Source organism: Canis lupus, chromosome 20 (genome assembly GCF_048164855.1).
Source record: "Canis lupus baileyi chromosome 20, mCanLup2.hap1, whole genome shotgun sequence".
NCBI classification, from domain to species: domain Eukaryota; kingdom Metazoa; phylum Chordata; class Mammalia; order Carnivora; family Canidae; genus Canis; species Canis lupus.
The window spans coordinates 50355038-50379249 of record NC_132857.1 but is presented as its reverse complement, the minus strand read 5'-3'; the positions used below and the strand labels follow the sequence as shown (position 1 = coordinate 50379249).

The window sequence follows — 24212 nt, the reverse complement described above, 5'->3', positions numbered from 1 at the left end:
TGGATTAAATCAAACCTACGGTTGACATTTTCGTGTGATTTGCTGCTTAGGTACAATAGTACACTTGGACAGGAGTTACAAGCAACTTGGTTCAGAGACTGTTACCAATCTACCAAAGAAATAATATGCCATTAACCTTTTCTGATTAATAGAGCTTATCATTTTATCCTGGGGCAAACTGTAAATGAAAAATAAAGTTCAAAAATATATCTACTCAATTTACTCAAGATAAAATTAAAGTATTTTTTTTAAGTTTTGTGGATTATCTTTATTATCTGTGTGTAGTTTATTTCTTTATCTTTACCTTGATGTCTGCCCTTTGATTCTATCTTTGAACATTTATTTTGCATGTTGAAGGCAGTTATCATTTTCCAGACGTTTCGACTTTTTCTTATTTCTTGTGATGTTGTAATGAGAGATTGCTTCTCTTGAACTAGAATCTGATACCTTTTCTGGGAAAGTTAAAAGTGCAAAGTAATTTTGAGTTTTCCTGTACCAAGAGCTGAAAGATAACATTTAAAACATATAAAGGTATCTAACATTGCTTAGATTTTATTCCAATGTGTAGGGATAAACATTACTTATATATGCATGCATGTTCATATATGATTATAAATTGCTTACATGTGAAACAAACAACATCTCTGTTTTTATTATATCTTTCAGTCGTAATACCAATATTTAGCTCCACTAGTTTTGCCTAATTTCTAATTCCTGTGAAATATTTTTGCCTCTGGAGAAACTGGATCTATTGGCACTTAAGTGAAATATATATATATTTTTCCAAATATTCGCAGGGGAATTGAAATTCACAAATTTCCATTTTTTTCTTGAAATCCATGGACATCCCTTGGTTTAGGTTCACCTTTTTAGTCACTCCTTCAACTTCTTTTAGACTTACCCTGCAGATTTGAGTCTTCTTTTATGTCTACACTTTGACCTAATGGGATCCTGGCTATTTCTGTAGCATTAACTGTCATCTGTTTGTTGTTGGCATAAAAATTATATCCAGGGCATACCTATTCCCTGAGCTCCAAACTCACGTAACTGATTGTGCCATTGACATTTTGACTTTGATATGTCACTAAAGTCTCAAACTTCCCACAATCAAATCTAACTCTTTTACCAAATCTAATCACTCTGTCAAAACCGTGCCATTCTTGGTTCTTCCCATCTTAGTGGTTGGCACTATCATCAATCCAATTTCTCCATCCAGAAAGAAAGTCTTCATTCACCAAGAAACCTTTCTACTTCCTTGCCACCTACATTCAATCCATCTGTAAGCCTTTTCGGTTCTATGCTCAAAATAGTCTTTACTTTGTTTTCTTCCATATATCTTTATTGAATGAATCTAGCAAAAGCTACCATGATTTATCAGGTCAAGAATAGTTTGCACTTCTTAATAGTGTGCCCTTTGGTTCTGCCCCCCGCCCCCACCTTTCCTCTCCTAACTTATCTTCCACCAAGCAGAGACTCGTCTGTTTAGAATACTTCAGTGGCCTATAGTTGTGCATCAAGTAATAAAGTCTAAACTTCTTATCATAGCCTGAAAAAACCTATATGATCTAAAGAATGTCCCCACTCTTGCCTCACCCCCATTTTTTTTTTTTTTTTTTTTTTTTTACGATTTTATTACTCATGAGAGAGAGAGGCAGAGGCATAGGCAGAGGGAGAAGCAGGCTCCCTGCAGGGAGCCTGATGTGGGACTGGATCCCAGGACTCCAGGATCATGACCTGAGCCAAAGGCAGACATTTAATCACTGAGCCACCCAGATCTCCACCTGCACCTCACTCTAATCCACTCTATTTAATTATCTTTTACTATCTCTATTATCTCTATCTGATATTGTTGTTTACAGTAGTGAAGTATCCTGACTAAAAATTACATTTCCCAGTCTTCTTTAAAGCAAATGTGATATACTTTCGAAAAATGAGATATAAGTAGAAATCACTGAATTGGCCTTCCATGAAAGCTATTTAAAAGAGGGTAGGTTCAGCTTGCACAAGACAAGACGTTTGCTCTTTGCTTAGCTTTCCTGCCTGGAATGCAGTTGAAATGCTAAGGGTAAAGCAGCCATCTGCTGGCCATGAGAAGATCAGCAATAGGAAATAAACTATTCTAAAGATGATGAGGGAAAGGGAAAAAAAGCTTATGTCTTTGATATTTTGTTTAGGAAGCACTACAACTGTTGGGAAGTTACTACCTCTGGATTATTGTTACGCAAAAAATTAAGTCCACTATTTATGTACCCAAATATTTACTTATATGTCCACTTTTTCGTTATATCGGGTCAAATATAATCTCTGTTGGTTATTAAAGTTCATGTGACTATTTCTAAACTGAATTCATTATCCAAAGGGTAGTTGAATTCCCTTCTTGGAGTTAGGGTCATCTTGAGAGCTGTTTGTTTAATAACCACCTTTCTCCATCAAATTTTTAGTCAAGAAACTACTTAGTTTTATTAGATACAGGTGGGATCATCTCCAGCTTTCCCTGTCTTATCCTCTGGTACAATGGACTAACTATATTTATGTGCATAAAATTAAGTCCCCCGACTGCCCTTCAACTCCTGGTGGTAACTCCAGCTCCATCTTTTTTTTTTTAATAATAAATTTATTTTTTATTGGTGTTCAGTTTGCCAACATACAGAATAACACCCAGTGCTCATCCCATCAAGTGCCCCCCTCAGTGCCTGCCACCCAGTCACCCCCCCCCCCGCCCTCCTTCCCTTCCACCACCCCTCGTTCGTTTCCCAGAGTTAGGAGTCTTCCATGTTCTGTCTCCCTTTCTGATATTTCCTACCCATTTCTATTCCAGCCCCATCTTAAGCAATATACTCGTGGTTACTACAGTTCCCAGGATGCCTTATGCCATTGTCAGCCCCCTACTCTCACTACTGTGTAATTTTCTGCGAGTTTTAGTTTCTGTGGCTATAATATGACAGGAATGGATAAAGAGCAACAGTATTCTGGCTGTTTCAGAAAACAATGGCTGTGCAGTAGAGGAATCCTTGCCTAGTTTTTGGTTGGCTTGCACACCCAAATCTCTGAATTATAAGATAGGCAATTAAAGACATGAGCCTCTTTTATCTTTAATGGATACAACGGTGACTTCATTGTTCATGAGATAAAGCACAGTCGGACTAATGGGGTTCTTTCCCCTCAGTTCAGTCCCTTTATTCTTATAATTATGATTATAGATTCTGATTTTTTTTCTTACTCTTGCGAGTGTTTTTCCTCTTCTGTGTCTTCAAAAATGTTTTGCTTAGAAATTAGATGAGATAGCATTATATGCTATTAGTCACATAATATTTGAAACTTCTTAAAGTTTAAATAACTTTTAAGGTATATATAAATGTCTGATTCTAGGAGTTCTCACTTTAGTAGGGGATATGCAATATGAAAATACAAAAAGTTGAACAAACACAATAACAATTAACATGTTTTCAAAATAAATTGTAAAGAAATATACTAAAGTTGTGCATAATGAATAATTACATAATTAATCAAATGAATAATTGCTATATGAGTTCAGATGAGGGAAAGGCCAGCCAGATAAAACATCGGGTAGGAGACTGAGTTTTAATTGGTTCTTTAAAGTTGAATAGAGGAGGATCCCTGGGTGGCTCAGTGGTTTAGCACCTGCCTTTGGCCCAGGCGCAATTCTGGAGACCCGGGATGGAGTCCCGTGTCAGGCTCCCTGCATGGAGCCTGCCTCTCTCTCTCTATGTCTATCATGAATAAATAAATAAAATATTTTAAAAAAATAAAGTTGAATAGAATTTTAAATGGCATAAAAAAGAATATACATCTGACTCCCACTTGTTCTCTGGGCTAGGTTGAACGTAACATAATTTCAACAAGGGGCCTAAAACAGGCTAGGGTTTGGGGGCTTAGGATCTACACAGACTATGGCTCAGAATGGCCAAAGGTTGCACTTTGGTATCGGGCATTCTTGGAATCACATCTTTGTTTCATTTGTTGGTATGAAGGTTTACCCTAATCTTCATTGTTATAGCACTTAGCACTATGTCAGGTACATAGTAGATGCCCCCAAATGGTAGACATTGGCCTTATCATAATGTAAGAGCTACCTAGAGTCATAGATTGAGGATAGAACCCAGCAGGCATTATTATAGACACAGTAGCAGATATCATAGAAGATCTAAGAATCAGAAGTTTAAATAAGTCAAGAATAGGTTGAGTCAGAAGAGCCCTAGGTGGTTTGCATCAAAATGGTTCAGAACACAGGTGACTATTGAGAGCCTGTTTATTGAAAGGTAATGATGCAATGGCAGAGGGGCACAGAGCAGCCTGAAGCTACAAAGCCAGACCTGACAAAAGGATTTCACATAAATGAGGAGCATAAGCTTAACAGCGATTTTCTACAATTTTTGAATACCTCCTATGTGCCAAGTATCACACCTAGCACTTTACATATGTTATTTCCTTTGCTCTTTGTTACTGTATAGGTAACTAGTGTTTTTATTAATTTAAACATATGTAGAAGAGTGCCCAGAAAGAAATTCGCCCAAAGTAACGTAGTAAGTAAGAGGCAGAACAAGGATTGTCTCCGAGGTCTGTCCAGCACTATTTCACGTTCATAATCAGACTCCTATTTGCTCCCGTGGAGTGGCAAAAGCTCTTCAAAGGTAACCATCATGGAGATTTACTCGAGACCATGATTCATGCCTGGCTTACATTACCTAAAAAAGATCCTAATTCCAGCTAGAGTAAAATGTTACTGGTCAAAATACTGAACATGTACCAAACTCATAACTAACAAATAGGGGCATTACAACCTCTCTATGACACTTGCCACTGACAGTTCTTATTGAACCTGGAGGGGCCACTCCAGGGACAGAGGCTTGCCACATCTCTCCCATGACTGAGTCTTTGATTTGGCATTGGAGATGTGTGCGCCACAGGGGCACTAATTAGTGTCTCTGGGAATCAGCAAGGGATAAAGTTTTCTAAAGTTTCATTTATGTGGATAACCACCTGAACATATGAAAGGGCCATTTCCTCTTATTTCAAAACCTTCTCTCCACCTTGAAGAGGCAAGTTGGACAGTCCTACTCAAAAGAGAGATGAATTTTACAGTTATCTGAATGACAACTCAGCTTCTTTTCTGTCCTTAACAGGTAAGTAAAGAAGACTGGAGTATAGAGGCTACAGCTGGCAGAGCCAACTCAAATGTCACGTAGGTGACATGGCCCAGTGAAGGGATCCTAGTCCAACTGCTGTGAACTAGGCGGGCACATGTCCCATCTATATGGGTCAGCAGCTACTCATTTTCAGCTGTTATTGCCTGCTCTTCAGGAAGCCAGCCTGGTAAAGCCAGAGTTTCTGATTTTTTGAGAGATGTCCCACATACAAATTTTTATGTGAAAACCTCACAATGTTAAAATGTCAGCTCAATTAACAAGAAAGAAGGTGAAAGCACTATGTGAGCCAAGCAAAACAGGTCTTTAGGTTGAATTAAGCATGCAAGACGCCAATCTAGAGATCTCTGAGAGCCCCCTTGATCTTTGTTTCAAAGGTACTTTTCCTTCCTCATGGGAACCTAATCCCTCTCCATAAAGGCACATCGCTTCTGAGTTGGTAAAACAGATGCTTCAGGAAAAGAATGTCTGGCTATCGGAACAAGAGTTGAGACTGTGGAATTCATTTTTATGTGCGTTTCATTTCTTATGGGACGTTACATGAGTCCCCTGAAAAAGAAATACAAATTCTAACAAAGTTTAGAATCTTCAAATTAAGTTTAATTGGTAGGAATGTAAAACAAATGGTAAGTAGTACGATGACTAGTCAAATCTAAGTTGATTTAAATTTTCTGTAATATTGTGAACTGTTAAATAGCATCATTTCTCACTTGTAAGTTCCTGGTGTGATTCTTTTTTAAAAGATTTAGAAGTGCACTGCTTCACTTAAATACAAAGTAGCTTCTCATCAAGTTTTCAGAACTATTTAACAAAACCCACAAAAGTTAAATCATAGATAACCCAGAATAAACAGAATATTTATAACTTGGTGACAAGAGAACGCCATTTCCATAGATAATCACAGTTATTTTTTAGTGTTGTATAAAAGGCAGCAAGATGTTTGTTAATTTATAATAATGTAAGAGTCTAAAATTGAAATTAAACCCAAATGAGAAAATCTGAATAAGAAAATTCATATTTAGCTATATAACAGAATGTTTTTACACTGTCAGTGAAATGTGGTAGGGACTACATTTCCAAATTTATAACTAACAATTGTCATCTTCTGACTTGCCTCAGTATGCTCTCACTCTTGAATAGGCCAATCAATGAAATAACTTTAAGATTACAAACCGAAATGCCAGGCAGGCATTCAGGGCCGAGCAGGTAACAAATTAATGAAGATACAACTCCAACCACAGGCTTTCAAGTTCAAAATTTTTAAAACATCATCCTAGCCAAATGAAATAAACTGCCTGTGGGCAAAAGCCGGGTCAGCTGCTGCTTGTAATCCCTGCACTAGATTCATTATCCTTACTATAGAGTGTAAGCAGTTTATATGAAGTCAATATTGTCCTCAAACAGGTCCTTGAAGTATAGGCGAAAGGAAGCTATGAGAGATGCAGGGACATGCCCGTGACTTTGGAAAGTGTGGATCTTCCAAGACTGGCTTAAGCTAAGCAGGAGATGAGGAACTTAGATTTGGAAAGGACAGCATGAGTGGAGAAAAACTCAGATTCACAGTCAAGAAGTGCAAGACCATTCTCTTAGATGTATCCAGAATTTAATCCAGGCTTCCTTGACCATTTTCATGGCATGACAGCGATGCACACACATGAGAAATACAGAAAGGTGAGATTTCAGTAGAGCCTGTTTTGTCAATGAGCAAGTAATCAGAGAGATCTAAGAATCACCTTGCCTTAGGGGGAGCTGACTCTTTAATTAGTGACCTGATTATCTCATTTTGCTGCCTACCTGGATGTTACTGTATTTGTCCCTCGTTTGTCTATTTGAAGACATTACACTTTAAAGGGTTTTTTTCTTTTTCTTTTCTTTTTTTTTTTTAACTTTTCCTGAATGAAGTAAGACTAAAAACAATTCATATTTAAACTGATCCTATGTTCTCCAATCCTTGTTTCGTGTTACTGTTATCAGCCTTTGTTTTAGTAAAGTACATCGTGGCATCATATCTGGCAATGTGTATTAAGAGTTATGATGGAATGCTCCTCTTAGACAGGAACAGCACAAATGACGGACTGCTTAGGTAGGTTTATAAATTAGATCATGCCTTCCACGAATAACCCCACAAAATTCCACAAATCATGACTACTTGAAGGACAATGTTCAGCAAGAGCCCAACAGCATAGATCACAAATGTTTTCTAAAAGTCAAGAACTCGGTGAACATTTTGAAAGCGCTATAGAAGCCTAAATTGGGTCTGTGTTCAATTTTCCTTTTTAAAATTTTTTTAGAGATTTTATTTATTTATTTGAGAAAGAGAGACAGACATAGCGACAGAGACAGCGTGAGTAGGGAAGAGAGGGAGAAGCAGGGTTCCCACTGAGCTGGGAGCCTGACATGGGACTCGATCCCAGGACCCCAGGATCATGACCTAAGCCGAAGGCAGGTGCTTAACTATGACCTATGTGTTCAGTTTTCATATTGAACTCTTGAATGGTCATAGATGTCAAGGAAGCATACTAACATTTTAATTCCTATTCATAAAAATTTTTATTTTGACTCCAATAAAAAGTGTATCATTAAAGTTCATTAGGACATGGAAAGGAGAATAAGAACAAAGAATGATTAAAAGAGGTACTATCAATTTAACCAGAAAAGAATACTTGCACCTTGACTTGTTTCCAAGGAAAGTAATTTGATAACTTTTGTATGTCAAAGGAGATAAGACACAGTAAATTGGTCGAAGTATGCAAAATAGAGTGTAAAGTAGGTTAGAATCAGGTGGGAGTCCCACAAGCTCAAAATTTAAAAAAAAAGAGCTATCATTTGAGGTTTACATTCCACAGGAATACATCTACTGGAAGTGACAGTAAAGGTCTCTATGTCACAGACTCAGTTTTAAACACTGTATACAATCTTTGTGACAAGATGTAAGGTACGTGATGCTAATACTCTTGTTGAGAGTGAGAAGGTGTTGCGAAGACCAAGTGGGGGAGCAAGTGGGCTGGGCCTCGGCTATCCAGGATAAGGACTCTACGTCACTTGAACGTAACCTCCAAAAGGACTGAGACTTTCTGTTTTGTACACCCAGCCATGAAGAGCAGTCTCTGACACGTACTAGGTACCAATACATATCTATCGAATGAATAATAGAAGGGACTCATGAATGAATGAATGAAAGTTGTAGACCTGCTTGCCTGCTTTCCACTTTGGGGACTTTTAAAGGCAGGGTTGGGATGATGACGATGTAGTGAGCAGGAAATTATTAATTCAGGAACCTTAGGACACACCATTCGAGGAACATCCCTAGGATTTTTCTTATACAAGATAGAGGACATCCTTATACAGGATAGGGGGGAGAGCGGGGAGAAAGTGACCATTATAATATTCCCTTAAATATTGGGCTTTATTCCCTAAGATGTGTTGTAGATGAGAATTATAAGGATATCACATTAATAATCTGTGCAAAAGTAAAAGTCAGTTCATTAGTGTTTTCAAGACAAAGAAATAAAATGTCTTCTTTCTTTCTTTTTCTTTTTCATTTTTTTTAAAACGATGATATTAAAAGCAAAGAGGTTAAGGATAGCACATCCAGGAATGTAAACTTCTTTCCTGTCTATTTGATCATGTGTTATTGGCATTAACACTGTCAATAATTCATGGTAAAAGAGGAAGTTGCCATGAAAGGTTACCCATTGTCAGGCTATGATCAATAGGTAAGACCACAGTGGGTGATGTATTATCAAGTATCAGCCAATTCACTTTATCATGGATTTTAAAAACGGTAGTAGTTGCACTCAGTTTGTCTAACCTGAGCTAAGCTTATTTGTTCATTATCTTTTCCCCGCTGATTATAGGCTACGCCTTGAATACATTTTATTTAAGTACAGAATATCATTCTTGAATTAAATAATTCCTGCAATCTGGCTGTGGGCCTCCAGAATTTGCCCCCATGTTTCGATGATGGTGTTTGTATTTGAGCAAACAAAACTGTCACTTTGTTTTCCTGTCTTCCTATATTGGGCCACTCTGTGCTACATGATATGATCTGAGACAATTCAATGCAAGGAGACACATGTCCCTTCTCATTGGAAATACAAAACTACAGCTTCCCTTTACCCTGTGGGAAAGAAAGCAAGTCAGGTGACTGAAAGTCACGGAGGAAAGTTAGTGTCATCACTATTCCTCTTCTTCACAGAAATAATATGAGATCATGAGGCAAGAATAGCACTGGTTTCTCCATGAAAGACTAGAAAGAAAACAGTACTTAGGTTGTTTATGCTTTTGTATCGTGGAAGGGCATTTGCATACAAACAAGACTACCATTTGTGAACACTTTCAAACACATTCTTAATCTAATATCACCTTGGAATCTTGGGGGAAATGTCCAGTTTTTGAAATCACCTCCTGAGAGATAAATAAAAAATGAAACACTAGTAGCCATTTGGCTTCTTGTTTGATTTAGGAAGCAAAATCACCCGATTTATTTCCTTTTGGTTTTCAGAGTCAGACCTCTCAAACATATTGATTCTTAGACACTTGAATTTGGTTTTGTTTCTTTTTATGTTTTTTTTTTATTTCACTCAAATGCTAGTATATAAAATAACTCAAACATAATTGGGGTGAGAAGCTCAGCCAGTGTAATTCTTGTTATCAAAGGCTTTTGCATGTGGAAAATGTACCACATCATGCTAACTACAGTGGCCACCAGAAACAACATGCTGGTGCTTCTCTAGGAAAAAAAAATGTGGAATATAATAATAATAATAATAATAATAGGAAGAGGAAAAGCAGTAAAATAACTCTGACCTTTCTGGGTTTTTTTTTTCTACCTTTCCTTAGAGATTCTATTCTTGTTTTGAGGGTACATGATTTCTCTTTCACTTTTGCACATCCTCAAACTGCTTTGACAAATGACAACCACACACCCTGTTACAAGTCAAACCCCAATCTCTTCCCCCAATAAACCTATTGCCAGTGCATTGGAAGTGATTGGGAGTCATAAAAATCCAGCACCTCAAAGGAGAAGAATAAGAGATTGTGTGTAAAGAAGAAGCATCATTTCTAGGAGACAGCGCCACATCACTGTACATTTGCTAATTACTTGCAACACGCATTAATGTAAAAAATAATGCATTTTCCTTATATGGTATTGTTTGGAGATGGTTCTGCTTATCAGTTTTTAATATGCTCTTTGAAAACTGACACATACTTTACCCACATCTCTTTAGGAACACAGGGATTCAAAGGCTGGATAAAATACTTTCATGCCTCTCAACACAAACCTGAGAGGGTAATTAAACAGATGGTAACAATAAACCGAATCTGAACACATCAGGGACTGGAGTCCCTTATTAGAAGCCTTATATACTGAAGGGAGGAGGGACAAGCAACTCTGGGGGAAGTGTAGTAGCAGCCAACACCTTTATGTCTTCCCTGACCTCAGAAGCAAAGCTAATCAACCGTTTAGGGATGGGTGTCCTACCACCTGAGAGGGCAAGCAAGGCGTCTTCTGCAGGCCCTGAGGAGCAGGAGTGTAAAGGACTCTCAAGGAATGCAAAGGCCCTCAGGACTGCCTTCAAAGATGTCGGTTTTAGATACACCAAGTCATTACTGTAAACCCACCACACACACCCCCCCAACATCTCCACACACGCACACACACCTATACAGAGACAGACACCTCAAAACCTTCCAAGCTGGACGACTTATGCTTGAAACACAAGGCTGTTCTCTCCTACATGAGGCCGAAAACGAGACATTATAGACTTCTGTGATGACACAGGTAATCTGAATATTTCCAACCTCATTCTTGGCAACAAAATGTTCTCTTATTTATATTCCATCCTCGAAACGTACTGGAACTCTACTTATTTCTCATATCTTCAAAGTGTCAGTGTGTCCTGAGTTAAATTTCCAGAAGAGGGGCATTGAAGCGATTTGATATTTCAGCTTGTGAATGTGTGCATGCGGTTATTTTTCCTAGAATATAAAAATAAGCTTAAGTATATACATATTTTATACATCTCTCTCTCTGTGTCTACATCTATATCTCTATAGAGATTTAGAGATGTGTGTATATATACTATAAATGTACATATGTATAATAGATGTATATGTGTGTGAGCTTAAATATATAAATATTTAATGCATCTCTGTCTCTATAACTACATCCATATCTATACAGAGACGTGTATACATATATGTATGTACATATATATACTATATGTGTATATGTGTGTAGTAGATGTATGTGTGTGTGTGTGTGTGTGTATGTGAACCCCCCAGAGAAAGTAGCCACTATGTGCAAGAATGGATCCTGTTGCTGTGGAGGTTTACAATGTTATTGTGCCATCACCACGCATGCAAAGATGCTATTTTGCCATTACATAAGGCATTTACAACCTAGGGATAATCAAATCAGTGTTTGTTCTTCTTCTGTTTCTCAACCTGCTTCAGTTCTCTGCTGCACTTGGCAAGTTCGTTGGGTGCCATTTATAAGAAACATTCAGCCTCGGTACAACAATGATTTAGCTTAACCAAGCGCTCGCGAGCAAAGGACAATGCTCAACATATGGTGTTTTCGATTAACCAAGGTTATAACGATGATCTATTAAAGGATATTTTTGCGAACCAAGGCAAAGATTAAAGTGGGGGAATGTACACGGTGCAGACACTGCACATCAAATGACAGACATCCTTTTCTGGCTCGCAGGTTACCCCTTCGTGAGGGCACATCACCGTGGGACACTGGCTGATGTCAGTCTTGAGATTCTGATACTTACTAAGCATAAAAAGTCTGCTCTCGTCTTCCCATTCAAAGCTACCTAGGATGGCACGTATCAGCCTAGGAGGTGGCCGGGGGGAAAAAAAAAAAAAAAAAAAAAACCCTCCTAATAATATTGACTGTGGTTCCGAAGTCATTTTAAGCGTGAAGAGGATAATATGAATTAAATAAGAGGTGCTGCAAATAATTTAGTGGCAAAGCATGGTCGCTGCTGCCACACAGAGTATTAGGTAACCTTTTTTTTTTTTTAATTAGAACGTACACTTTTAGATTACTGATTATGAACATCAGGGGACTCGAGATTTTGATTCATCAGTAATTCTCCTTCATGTCTGAGCTAAGATATATAAAAAAAAAAGAGACCTCTGGCTCCGGGTGGGTGTTTCAGAGGCCTTGGGCCCAGCGCCCACCTGGAATCCCTAGACCCGCTCTGCCCCCTTGTGCCGCTGCGGTGAACTCTGCAGAGAGCAGCTCGCCCTCCTCTTTGTACGGGAACCGCAGCAAAACCCCACTGTCACTTCTCACTTTTCTGGCAAGTTCAAGGTCAGTGTCTCGCTATTTTCAGCTCGTCTCTTCTTGATCCGTGCAGAGAAATGACAAGGTAACGTGACTCGGGGTCAGCTGTATTACAGGAACCGTTACATAAACGGGGAAAGTGAAAATCAATCCTAGCTGACAGGGACTCCGGGTGATCGGCGCCCACCCCATGGCCCTGTCGGCTGCCTGCTCCGAGCGCGTGGGACTCGGGCCGGATTCCTTCAGTGAGACCGTATTCGGGGGCTTTCAGCAGCCTCCCTTCGCATGCACTGCAGCTGCATCCTGTAGACCACGTCAGCCCTCCGGGTCTCTGAAGGGCGCCGATGATCCCTGGACACGCCCCACGAGTCCTACCTATCACCCCGAGGTCCATCCGGGGCCTGAGGCTGCAGGGACTGCGGTTGGCGAGAGCCTCGCACCTCCTGCACACGTGCACACGTGCATACCTGCGCATCGGCACACCTGCACAGCTGCACATGTGCACACCTGGACACCTGTACAGCTGCACACGTGCATACCTGCACAGCTGCACACCTGCACACGTGCATACCTGCACACGTGCACAGCTGCACACGTGCATACCTGCACACCTGCACATGTGTATACCTGCACAGCTGCACACCTGCACATGTGCATACCTGCACATCTGCATACCTGCATAGTGCACACCTGCATTCCTGCACACCTGCACACCTGCACACACACGTGCACGCCTTTCCCCACGTCGTGCTCAGCCCTGCCCCGCTCCCTTCCTTGGCAGCAGATCCCCCGCCTCAGGCGCGTCTCCCTGAGACACCAGGTTTCTTGCTCCTTTTTTCGAGGCCCAGCCCCGCTTCGCCTTCGCCTCGCTGCACTTTCTGCTCGGACGTTTCCCCTGGTCCGAGCCGGAGCCCCGGAGCCCCGGAGCCCCGGAGCCGGAGACGCAGGGTTAGGGAGCCGGTGGAGGTTAGGGCCCTTGCTGCGGCCCCATCCCGGCCACGCGGCGCTCCCTGGAAGCGGCGAGGCCCCGCAGCACTCCACTGGAGTACGGTTTACCGTGGTATTAGTTGTCAGTAAATTCAAAGACGGGACTCCTAAAGCTATAAAATGGATTAGAAGCAATTTAAAAAAGAATTAACAAACTAGAGGAAGAGTATACTGTCAACAAACAAATGCTCCATCATAGGACTGTAATTTGGAATTTTAATTACCCCTCTGCTTCTGTAACAAAACAATGTCTGAACTGGCAGCGATTTGAATCTCTCACAGGTCATTGAGCATTCTAGTTAATTACTCTATGAATAGCCTGTTTTTCTCCCCTCTGGAAACACGTTTCTAATGGCAGTCAAGGTCTGACAAATGTGTCATCTACATAATTAGCTAGGAAGCAACACAAAACATTAAACATGCTTTGTGCCGACAACTATCAAAACATTTCATTTGTTGTCAATTATTCATTACTTTGTAGGTTCTGAAGGGGTTGTTATTATGGAAATAAGTCCAGATGCTAACAAGGTTAGAGTTTTGGATTCAAATTAGTAATCAGAGGACTAACTTTTAAAAAAATGTATCTCATGTACATTCAGCGCCACGTTCAATCAGTAGGAGATTAGAAACAAATTTCGCCATGCCCAAGCTAAAATGAGAACGTCGCAGCCACCGACGTGAATTCGAGAGCCTCTGCTCATTCTTGGAAGCACAGACTCTCCCCTGTTGCTGGAAACTTTCTGCGCCTTTGGCAAGTCCAGCCTGTGCTTGGTGACCGAGAGTTAAGCAGTTCACTGCAGGAGATGACTTGGGAAAGAAAGAATGACAAGGAAAGAAATCCCTGGGGGCTTTCCATTCCCCACCCCACCCCCCAACAGGGCAGCTTATGTAAAAGTCGAAATTCTAGCTAATAAACGTCCACGTCTGCTGTGCAGCACACTAGTTACCTTAGGTAACCCTGGGATTTCACGAGTATTGTCTTCTATGTCTGAAACCTGATTTCTTTTATTACTGCTTCAATATTGTATATAAAGCCAAGTATTGTCTCGAAAGCAGCACTCCTAATGTATATAGAGGATATAAAGAGATTTCTCAACAAAATTGACCTCTCAGTGGCAAAGAAAATTGCAGTGGAAGACACATTATTGCGTAGTCATATCTGAGGCTTGGATCTATGGAGAGTCTCACTCCACTGTCCTCTAGCTTTCCCTTATAAACCAAAATGGCTTACAAATGTCATCCACAATAGTCCAATAAAGATTAGGAACAAAACACTGTCCTTACATTGATGAGATAAGAAAGATTTAACTGCAGAATGCAGTGTACAAGAACAGTTCATAAGGCTCGTTCTCGAATGAGAAAAATAGAATTCAAATTATATTTGTGTGTGGCTAGAATTTAATTGAGATGATCAGTTTATTTTCTACATAATGTTTGATCAGATGCCTGTACTACAGAGCTAGATAAAAAGAAAAGGGGGAAAAAAAAAACAACCCAACATTCTATCAGGAGAAATCAAGAAGACCCGTTATCTACAGAGTGTGCAAAATATGTCAGGAAATAATTCTACCCAGAGCGCTGAGGATGCTCAGTTAATAAAAAAAGATCAGCCACTCGCTAAGAGAAAATAATTGTCTGTATCTATATTTTTCAAAGCAAAAAGGCAGCCACATCTTACACTAAATAGGACACATTAAAATAAGCTTTAATAATCTTTATGCAGAAGGAAACTAATCCATTTTCAGATCATACGATCCACAGCAATAAAAGGAAATCATCAAACTAAAAACAATTTTAGAAATGGCTGCAGACTCTCATTTAATTAACATGCAACAGATCATATATTTATGAGGAAGTCAAAATATTTAGGAAGCCTATAATCCTGTAAGCCTTAATGTGGTATAAAAACAACAAATAAATGCAAAGTGTTACTGTTATACATGCCTGCTTGATCAATGGTTTTCACATATTGATCTATAAATGGAGTTGACAGTCTGTGTTGGCTGCACATTTTCCAAGCAGCGCTATTTTTGCAGAAAACCAATACGGGCAATTACCTTTGTTTGAGATGCCAAGTCTTATCAATTCAATGTGATTTAGTGTCATTTTAATTAAATATCAGGATCCACTTCAGGACAATTTATACAAACAAAGCCTCAAACCCAACTATAAGCTTGATTTGAAGTAAACACGGACAAGTCCTACAGTCTCATAATATTGCTCAAAAACTCTGCTAAACAGAAGGCTTATATTTTTAGTAGCAATTTTTATGTCTGCCTTTTTGGCTAGCCACAACTTTGGCAAGTATCCTATAATCACAGAAGTAAGAAACAAAAGAAAATTGTTTCCTCTTTTTTCTTTATGATATATTAAAAAAGAAAAAAAAAAAAAAAACGAACATGCACAGCCTGTTAATGGCAGCAGCAGAAGTCTTGTCCGTTAGCATTTAGGAATGGCTCGACCCAAGTCCTTATCCTGACAGTAGTACAAAAGATGTTTCCCTGTCCACGAGGGCCATGAATAAAGTATTGCACTTCTGTGGAGTTTGCAAGATGGAAATGGTGAATATTCATACATGTGGCTGCTGAAGACACCAGCATTAAATGTCGAAACCGCTCCTGTCTGCAAATCCGATGTCTGCAATTTTCCTGATTTGGGCTATTTAAACTCTTCATTAATATCTATTCTAAACTGTCTAGTAGGCCGGAGCTTCCCTCTTATAAATAACATCAAAGCCACATTAAACCTTTTGCAGTAGCTATTTGCTGGATTGCGCATTAGCCTTTCGGCCCTTGGAGTGGCCCACTTCACTTGCCCCCCATTCACGCTCACTAGGCCGTCTGCTTCTGTGTTTAGCACATTCGGGCAAAGAAGCAGTCCACCTTCAAGAGGTCTCACTCTGGTGCTCGGGATGAGCCAGCAAATCACTGAGACCAAAGAGCCTTCCGTCCCCACCAAGCGGGGGTCTCCAGATCTCTCTCACAGAGATGCAATGTCCTGCGAACCACGTCCTCCAGGGTCCAAACTTCCTACCTCTCCAACACCTGCCAGGTAGCGAAGTGGCCTTTTTAAATTTGGAAAGGACGTTGATCTTACTAACTACATAATAATGATTATTTGGTGTTTAAAGAAAGTGAGGCACACCGCCAGTGACATACTGATGGAGGATTAATACCTGTTTTACAGAAATGCCTCCCTGCCCCATTTCGGGAATGAAAACTTCAATGTGATAAGCAAATTCACCTGTGTTTGCCTAGCACAGGGCCGAATAAATGTCTATATTGGTATTTCAAGCTGCTCCTCTCTTTAGGATCCCAAGGATATGGGCTCTTCTGACATATCCAGGAGGATTTCACACGGTGTTCCGAGTTCACAGAGTCCTACTCACTAAACGTATTTGTAATTGAACACGATAATAAAGAGGATTTTATGAATTAATGACAAAATTATACAATTGATTTGACCCTGGAACCTCTGATCGTTTTCTGTAATAAGTTAAATCGTTGTGAATGTAATATCAGATTCTTGTGTTATAAAGACTCCAATAAGTCCGTATTAGATTTGCATAATCGTTAGGCTGGGGAACACGTAGCGTGTATGTGCCGTGTATATTAAATACGATGCATAACATATAGATATATACGTCTCTAAGTAGTCCTAACTTTTTCGCTGTAGAGATTAGATGCGAGTGTCTCTGTTACGACAAACCATGCTGCACGGGACACGTGCGCACATTTTTAGAATACATCTCCTCCCACTTCTCCCAAGCTCAAGATCTACCCCCCTTGACCTCACCCCAACCTCCAACTTCTGAAAAATCAAGTTCTTAGTTTAGCTTGAGCAGATATCTTTAACAGGCTTGTTTGAATAAATATGCCAAAATACTTTACATTCTGTCAGTATCTAGTCAGAAAATTGTGCATGGAGAAAAGAGATGAAAAGAACCGAGACAGAAAGAAAATTAGTGCCATGGCAAGCTTTCAATACAGTATCTCTGAGCCAAGTTTTCTCGGTGAAATGACATATCCTCACTAAAATACCCCTTTTATATAATTATGCACTGAGCACACATAACCAAAAGTAACTTTTATTTTTGTTCCTTATCGAGGAATACATATTGCCCAGGCTAAGAATGCGGAAACAAAAGCTTGGGATAATTATAGCTAATTTAACTTTGGAAAACTCTTCTCTAGCAGTCCAGCATATAACCCCCCAAACTAAAGTTATGTAACAAGGTAATATCAACAATGAGAAACTGCATGATAAAATCCTGCCCAAAAGTGAAAAATGCTAATTTTGTCTCATTTAGCAGCTGGATACAGAAATGCTCATTAGTTTTAAGAGGGTTAATCCTTTTAACTTTTGCATATTGATATGCCAATTATGCCTAATTGTACAAGAGGCATCAGTCAAGGTAATAGTGCATAAACACATGAAAGTTATTAAGTACATCCCAACATGTAATAAAGTAGGTGTTAATTGGTAGCTGAGTTCTGCGGGCTATTGAGGTGGATAATTCATTGAGAGATGGATCACTTGTAATTTCTCTCCATAATTCCTTTTGCAGTCTCATGCTGTGATGTTTTCATGCTTGTCAAAAACAACTGCGGCATAGTGCCTTTTGTTAAACACAGCCAATAAAATATGTTAGGCATCATTAAATATACTTAACTTTTAAACTTTTTCAAAGGTACAGTTCTTACTGATAATACATTATAGAGATTCCAGTAATTTACTCTAACCACTGTCTCAAGTTCATAGTTGAGGAGCATTTTAGCTGGTTTAAAAGCAAAGGCAGGCTGGCAGCGTTGTGCCTCCCAGCAGACAATACTTTTAAGCGAGGGAGTAAAGAAAGAACAGCACAGCTCTGGGGACCTTATCTCAAGAGGTAGCTCCCAAGCCCGCAGTATAATCCCTGGCTTCCTCTCCTGCTACATTTGCCTATGATACCTGGAGAAAGAGTGATTAAAGCCACGCATCCCTCAGACTCTTGAGATGCTGGTGGCTTCATTTCGCACTTGAAATTCCAGGGAAAACAGAGAATAGATATAATCGGTAACGTGCTACTCAGCAAGTTTATCTCATTTAATAACTCAGTTAGGGAGCTGAATATTTCATAGGCCCCTACGATATTAACAGAACACTCAATTAATAGCTCACACGTTTCTGCAGGGTGACTGGGACGCACAGCCTGTCCCTAGCTAACCTATTTCCCGCTCTTGCTCTCACTGTGACAAACAAAATAGATCTGGTGTCCAAAAGACTGGCTAACATTGCATAAATAATTTTGCAACATCCTATGGCCTCAGCTGCAAGTTACCACCATTATGGAAGAAAATTAACCAGAGGAGACTCATCGCAATCAGTGTGTTTAGTGGCTCAGGATGCGTGCAGGGGCAGGGACACAATTGGCAGTAGAGTTCATCTCTAACTATTTTATTTCAGATCTTCCTAATGACACATTATCGAGACAGAATGGCTTCCTCTCCAAACCTTCCATCGCCGCACCATTTAAGCTCATTCCAAATCAGATCGTAATTCCAATATTATATATTGTCGGGAGATTTTAAGAAAGAGATTTTCACTTTTTTTTTTTTTTGAAGATTTTTTTTTTCCCCTTCAGTTCATTCTTAGCTAATTTTAGCCTCTGGCTTTTCAAAGTGATGTACTGTATTTGGAAGTACAAACACCACATGCTAGCATAACCTCATTATTTTTATAACACTGAAGCATGATAGTGGAGGCCCTTAAAATGAGTCAAAGGTGCTCTTCAGTCTAGCTCCAAATCCACTTTATCACTCTGGATTAAGCCCAGCTCTTCTCTGGCAATTGGGGATATTATTATGACTATAAGTAGGCAAGATAAAATGCATTACAAAAAAAAAACAGTTTTCTCGTGCACATTAGGAAAACAAATAAAACAAAGCTGATTTGGTTTTTCTTTTTTAACAAAAATCTGTGTCAGGGAACATTGGGGTTTTGAGGTATTTGACTTACGGGTTCAATGACCTTCCCAACGTCGGTGAGGATCATAGATTTACTTTGGCTCAGCCTGTCGTGGTGGCTGTTGGCATTTTTGATTCTCATTTGCACAGCTCCGGTGCCTTGACGGGTGGAATTCAGTGTTTCCACAGAAGTATCAGAATTTGTAGATTTCTGCATATTATAGCGTTATCCTGGTAGGATATAAAAGCATTATGTTACTCTAAATATATCTTTTCCAAGAAAAACTTCGTGGGGTGCAGGTTACTTACTAAGGTACAAAAATGAAACGATCCCTGAATAGTGGAGAAGGTAACAAATTAATTGCTTGTAACAACGAAAACAGTTGTTTTTGTCACCTGGGGCCCCTGTGTGTTGGTAGTGCTATACCCGCCAGAGGACTTCAAAGTTCATAGGCAGCACACCCACACTTGTGTCGTTCCTAATGCCATTCAGGAATTCCTAATGGCAATAGGATGGTCTTCCTTGTGTAGAAATGATGTTGCCAACTAAGCATCTTTAGGGTATATGCTGCTTTCATTCACAGTGTCGCTGATCTTTTACCCATCCCATCCCACCCCAGTTCTGCATGCTACCACCTGCAGCGTTTTTCGGTGACCAAAAACCTAAGTGGATAAGGTCATATTTAAGTGAGTAGAACTGGCTTTAGAGCAAACTGAGCTGGTCCCATTGGCTATCAAATACGTTGGCCTGGCCTTCTTTGCGTGGTGCTCAGTCCTAGTCCCTACCCCCATTCATAATACCCACGGAGGGAAACGAAAGGTCCTTTGTCCGCTGTCGTCTGCCAACTGGACTGGATTCAGTAGCTTAGTTGGACATAGTGTTTATAAAGAATATGAAGAAGCCATTTATTTATTTATATTTACTTTAATGGGAGAAGTCTGATTTAGGCAGGAAAATTCAGGACAGGCACATGTTAAAGGAGCGGCAGTAAGGAAATGATAATTCGGAAAAGCAAGTGAAGAGAACTAAGCTGTGGCAGCATTCGCAGGTGGACTAGGAAGGCTTTGGTTGCTTCCCCAAATCATAGTCCCTCTCCACAAGCCCCTCCAATGAGCATATCATCTCATTTAAAAGAGAACATTTGCAATGCAAAGATAGCTTCTAAGCTTCTGGACACAGACCCCCTTCTAGCCTGATTGCCTCCCTGTCTCACCTGTGGACATTCCATAGCTAGCCTGGGCACATGTGCCCAATATCAGAAAAAACTGTCATCAGTTACAGAAGCCAAGATAATATTATAAAGAATATAATATAAAAGAAAGAATATAAAAGAAGGATTATATTTTAGGGAGCAAACTGTATTGGTACCCCTCCATCTGTTGGACAATGGGGTTAGCTAGCATCAAGGCAATGTTCAAGCTAAGTGAAAGGTAAAATAGAAGAGAATGAAAACATTTTAATAGGAGGCAGAGTGTTACCTCATAATTGATACCAGTGAGGCAATTGAGTGATGACTTAGAAAAGAAGTTGATATTTGTTGAACATTTACTATGTGCCAAGCAATGCACTTAGTGATTTAATTCTTGCAAAATACCCGTAAGATAGACATTAAACTCATACTTTTCTAGAAGTGAAAAATAAAGATCAGAGAGACTAATAATATTCTGTCAGGAATAATGGACAGAAAAAGTGGAGGACATGTATTTTGTTCCCCAAAAAAAGACCCATACAGGTGAATAGACACATTCTAGTTAATCTATAGTGTGAAATATAACTCAACAGTAAAAAGAATGGACTATTGATGCGTGCAGCCATATGGATGAATTGCAAATGGCTGAGTGAAAGAAGCCAGGATATTTTTTAAAAAGTACCTATGGAGTACTTATGATTTCATTTATATACTATTTTAGAAAATCCAAACTAACACCTAATTACAGAAAGCTGATCGGTGATTGACTAATGATGAAGGAAGGGAAAAAATGGATTATGGTGACTACAAGGAAGGTTTTGGAGGTGATGGATATGTTTGTTGGCTTGATTGTGGTAATGGTTTAACAATTGCATGCTTATATTAAAAATGATCAAATTGTATAAGTACCTGCACTATTGTATTTCAGTTATACTTCATAAAGATATTTACAGGAAAATTGTTTTAAAAATAAATTTGTTAACTAAATTAATTAAACTGACTCAAGTTTCTTAATTCTTTATCTTGTTCATATTTTCATTTTTATATTTCTACATCAGTGATATATTATGAAAACTCATCTAGTTGAGAATAAAAGAGCTGTTTCAATAAGATTTGAAATAAAGGGATGCCTGAGTGGCTCAGTGGTTGAGCGTCTGCCTTCGGCTCAGGGCGTGATCCTGGAATCCCGGGATTGAGTTCTGCATCAGACTCCTTGTGGGAGGCCTGCTTCTCCGCCTGTGTCTCTGTCTCTCTCTCTCTGTTTCTCTCATGAATAAATTAATAAAATCTTTTAAAAAAAGATCTGAAATAAAAATTTGAAGTAATAAAAAATGAAAATCTCATCTCCACTATTCCATGGGAATAAATAACGGCTGTTTTGATCAGAAAGATTTTAAAATGTATCAAATTGCTCACTAATATAGACATAGGAAATCTTATCTCTACATCTAACTTGAATAAGATATAGAGTATTGTATAGATGACTATTAAAAAAAAGTAAATGCATTTTCCATATATTCCAATATAGGAATAATAAGTTTTGGGTTTATTCTGTGTATTATTTATTATTACAACTATTAATTTTTCATAGCCAATCATAAAGTATTACACAATAACAAAGCAAATCTATGAATCTTTGATATTTATGAAGATGCTACTAATAAAACCAGAGTTTTTCTAGAATAAATTATACTAAAATTTGTATGGAACCATGAAAGACCCTGAATAGCCAAACCAATCTTGAGAAAGAAAAACAAAGCTGAAGGTATTACAATTCCAGATTTCAAAATGTACTACAAAGCTGTAGTAATCAAAACAGTATGATACTGGCACAAAAATAGGTACATAAATCAATAGAACAGGGTAGAGAGCCTAGAAATAAGCCCTCTTTTGTATGATCAACAAATCTATGAAAAAGGAGGCAAGAATATACAATGTGGAAAGGATAGTTTCTTAAATTAATGATGCTGGAAAAAAAAGATGCTGGGAAAACTGGACAGCTCCATGTAAAAGAATAAAACTGGCCTGCTTTCTTTCTTTCTTTCTTTCTTTCTTTCTTTTTTTTTTTTTTTTACTGGCCTGCTTTCTAACACCATATACAAAATAAACTGAAAATGGATTAAAGTCCTAAATGTGAGACCTGAAGCCATAAAAATCCCAAAAGAGTATACAGGCAGCAATTTCTCCGACACTGACTGTAGCAGCATTTTAATAGATTGTCTCTTCAGGCAGGGGAAACAAAAGCAAAATAAACTATTGAGGCTACATCAAAATAAAAAGCCTTTGCATAGCGAAAGAAACCATCAGCAAAACAAGAAGGCAACCTACTGAATGGGAGAAGATATTTGCCAATGACATGTTTGATAAAGGGTTAGTATCCAAAATGTATAAAGAACAACTCAACACCAAAAAAAAAAACAAAAAAACAAAAAAACAAAAACAAAAACAAAAAACAAACAACAAAATGCCAAACAATCTAATTTTAAAATGGGCACAGGATCTGAATACACATTTTTCAAAAAAAAAGTCATAAAGATGGCCAATAGACACATGAAAAGAAACTCGACATCACCAATCATCTGGGAAATACAAATCCAAGCCATAATGAGACCATAACCTCACACCTGTCAGAATGGCTAAAGTCAAAAACACAAGAGGTAGTAAATGTTGGTGAGCAAAAAGAGAAAAAGGAACCCTTGGGCACTGTTGGTGGGAACGTACACTGGTAGAGCCACTGTGAAAACAGCATGGGATTCGTTCAAATAATTAAAAATAGAAACCATATGATCCAGTAATTATACTACTGGGTATTTATCCAAAGAAAGCAAAAACACTAATTTGCAAAGATATATACACCCTTATGTTTACTGAAGTGTTATTGATAATTGCCAAGATATGGAAGCAAATTGTGTCTATTGATCTGTGAATAGATAAGGAAGTTGTAGTATAAATACGCAATGGAATATTATGCAGCCAAAAAGGCTGAGATCGTGACACTTGCGACAACATGGATAGGCCTAGAGGGTATTACGCTAAGTGGAAGAAGTCAAACTGAGACAAATACTGTATGGTTTTACTCATACATAGAGTCTAAAAAACAAAACACGAACGGATAAACAACAACAAAAAGCAGAATCAGACCTATAAATACAGACAACAAACTGATGGGTGCCAGAGGGAATGAGGGTGGGGAGATGGGCCAAATAGGTGAAGGAGAATAGAAGATACGGCCTTCCAATTATGGAATGAATAAGTCACAGGAATAAAAGACACAGGGAAGGAATATGGCCAATGATATTGTCATAGCGTCGTTTCATGACAGACGGTAGGTATATTTGTGGTGGTCATAGTATAATATATTACCTTGACAAATCACTGTGTCGTACACCTGAAACTAATGTAACATTTTGTGCCAACTATACTCAAATTTTTTAAAACAGTTAAAAATTAAAGCATGAGATTTTTCAGGGCATGTTTTAGTGAATAAAGTTAGGATAAATGAAGGAATGAAAATTGAAGGATTATCACTGTAATAATGGCCTTGGATTCATGGTAATTAGACTGGTTGCATAAAAAGGGGCCATGATGACCTGTAGTGACAGCAACGTCTGTACTGATCACC

General features: G+C 38.9%; 1 protein-coding gene across 2 annotated transcripts in view; it reads right to left on the bottom strand.

Moving 5' to 3' along the window:
* The window catches only part of ARHGAP15 (Rho GTPase activating protein 15), a 608584-nt gene that overhangs the window by 559860 nt on the left and 24512 nt on the right, over positions 1–24212 (bottom strand). For both annotated transcript variants that reach the window (XM_072789067.1, XM_072789068.1), the window contains one exon: positions 19453–19631. In XM_072789067.1, coding sequence (XP_072645168.1) covers positions 19453–19617 — 165 coding nt within the window. In that variant the 5' untranslated portion in view covers positions 19618–19631. The remainder of the gene's footprint in view (positions 1–19452; positions 19632–24212) is intronic.